The sequence below is a fragment of the Sphaeroforma arctica genome (assembly GCF_001186125.1).
Source record: "Sphaeroforma arctica JP610 unplaced genomic scaffold supercont1.8220, whole genome shotgun sequence".
Classification (NCBI taxonomy): domain Eukaryota; class Ichthyosporea; order Ichthyophonida; genus Sphaeroforma; species Sphaeroforma arctica.
Genome location: NW_014032338.1, coordinates 1 through 1,269, shown reverse-complemented (window position 1 = coordinate 1,269; position 1,269 = coordinate 1). Strand labels below are relative to the sequence as shown.

Genomic DNA, 1,269 nt, shown 5'->3' with positions numbered 1-1,269 from the left:
CATACATACATACATACATACATACATACATACATACATACATACATACATGCATACATATATATATATATATATATATACCTTATCTGTCCCTGGCAGATTTCAGTAGAAGCCACACTTAAGCACATGCTATCAGATAGGCACATCACACTCCTCCGCGGCGATCGCGGTCTATGTCCAGCCGTTCCATCAGCCCCCAATGCACCTGTACCTTGCCCACCGCTTTCGCTCTCCTTCTTATCCGTACCGCCACTATTTCTACCGCCGTTCTTGGACCCACTCTCCTGCTCTGTACTGCCATTGGTCTGACGGGTGGGTGTGGGCGTATGTGGGCGTGGGTAAGGCACAAAGAGTGCTCTATGCAGGTCACGTGTGCGGATGGAGTGTGGGGTGATGCTGTAGAAATGGCGCGCAACAGAGATGAAGTCCTCGGCGTCCTCTGGCGTAATGGGGCTGGGCATTGATGGTAGCAAAGCTGTGCGGATTTGAGATCGTAGGGTTTCAGGGTTTCGAGGTGTAAAGCGGATTATAAGATAGGATCAACATCTCAACATCTCAACATATACCTGAAGCCGTCATCGTTTCGGAACTTTTGAATTTACAAAATGTAGATCACGTTGTTAGGTGGCGAACATTTCAGCATCGTTTGGTATAATTCCATAGATTTAGAATGGGGCAAGCGGCATGTGTAAATAGACACATTCGGAAAGGAACATTTGCATCTTGGCTGCTACATTGCAAGTCCGTCTCGAAGTGGCCGTAGTAGTTTTAACATCCAGGCACTATCAGCACCGTACAATCAAGCGTTTAGGTTTGGGAATCACGAATAACACTACAAATTTGTCAAAGTATACAGTGTCGGTGCTCGCTGTCACTTTTATCAACACTAGTGGCTCTAAGCTGGACAGACATGTCAATTCTTAGCGACAAACATTAATATAGTGATATGCGCGTTACCAACCTTCTATCTCCGCCGTGGATTCTAATTTGAGCAAAGCTTCGCGCTGATTCACCAGAAGCGATAGCGACATGAAATACACGAGCAGTGTGTTGCCTTCAAGTAGATACACATCCCACAGGGCAAGCGCTACGGCCGTATCCACAGCGTGCGAAAATAAACTCCTCAGCTGTGAGTGAGTGTGTAGGATGGCATTAGATTGTGTATGAGATGACTATCATATATATATATATATATATATGTGTGTGTGTGTGTGTGTGTGTGTGTGTGTGTGTGTGTGTGTGTGTGTGTGTGTGTGTGTGTGTGTGTGT

The 1,269-nt window shown here is 45.7% G+C and overlaps 1 protein-coding gene across 1 annotated transcript; it reads right to left on the bottom strand.

Annotated features, from left to right (window-relative positions):
* Positions 1-151: 151 nt before the first annotated feature.
* On the bottom strand, positions 152-461 carry SARC_16498 (hypothetical protein; the record flags this gene model as incomplete). Its single annotated transcript, XM_014289398.1, has 1 exon — positions 152-461. A coding segment is annotated over one exon (310 nt), but the record flags the coding sequence as incomplete, so codon positions are not given.
* Positions 462-1,269: the final 808 nt, after the last annotated feature.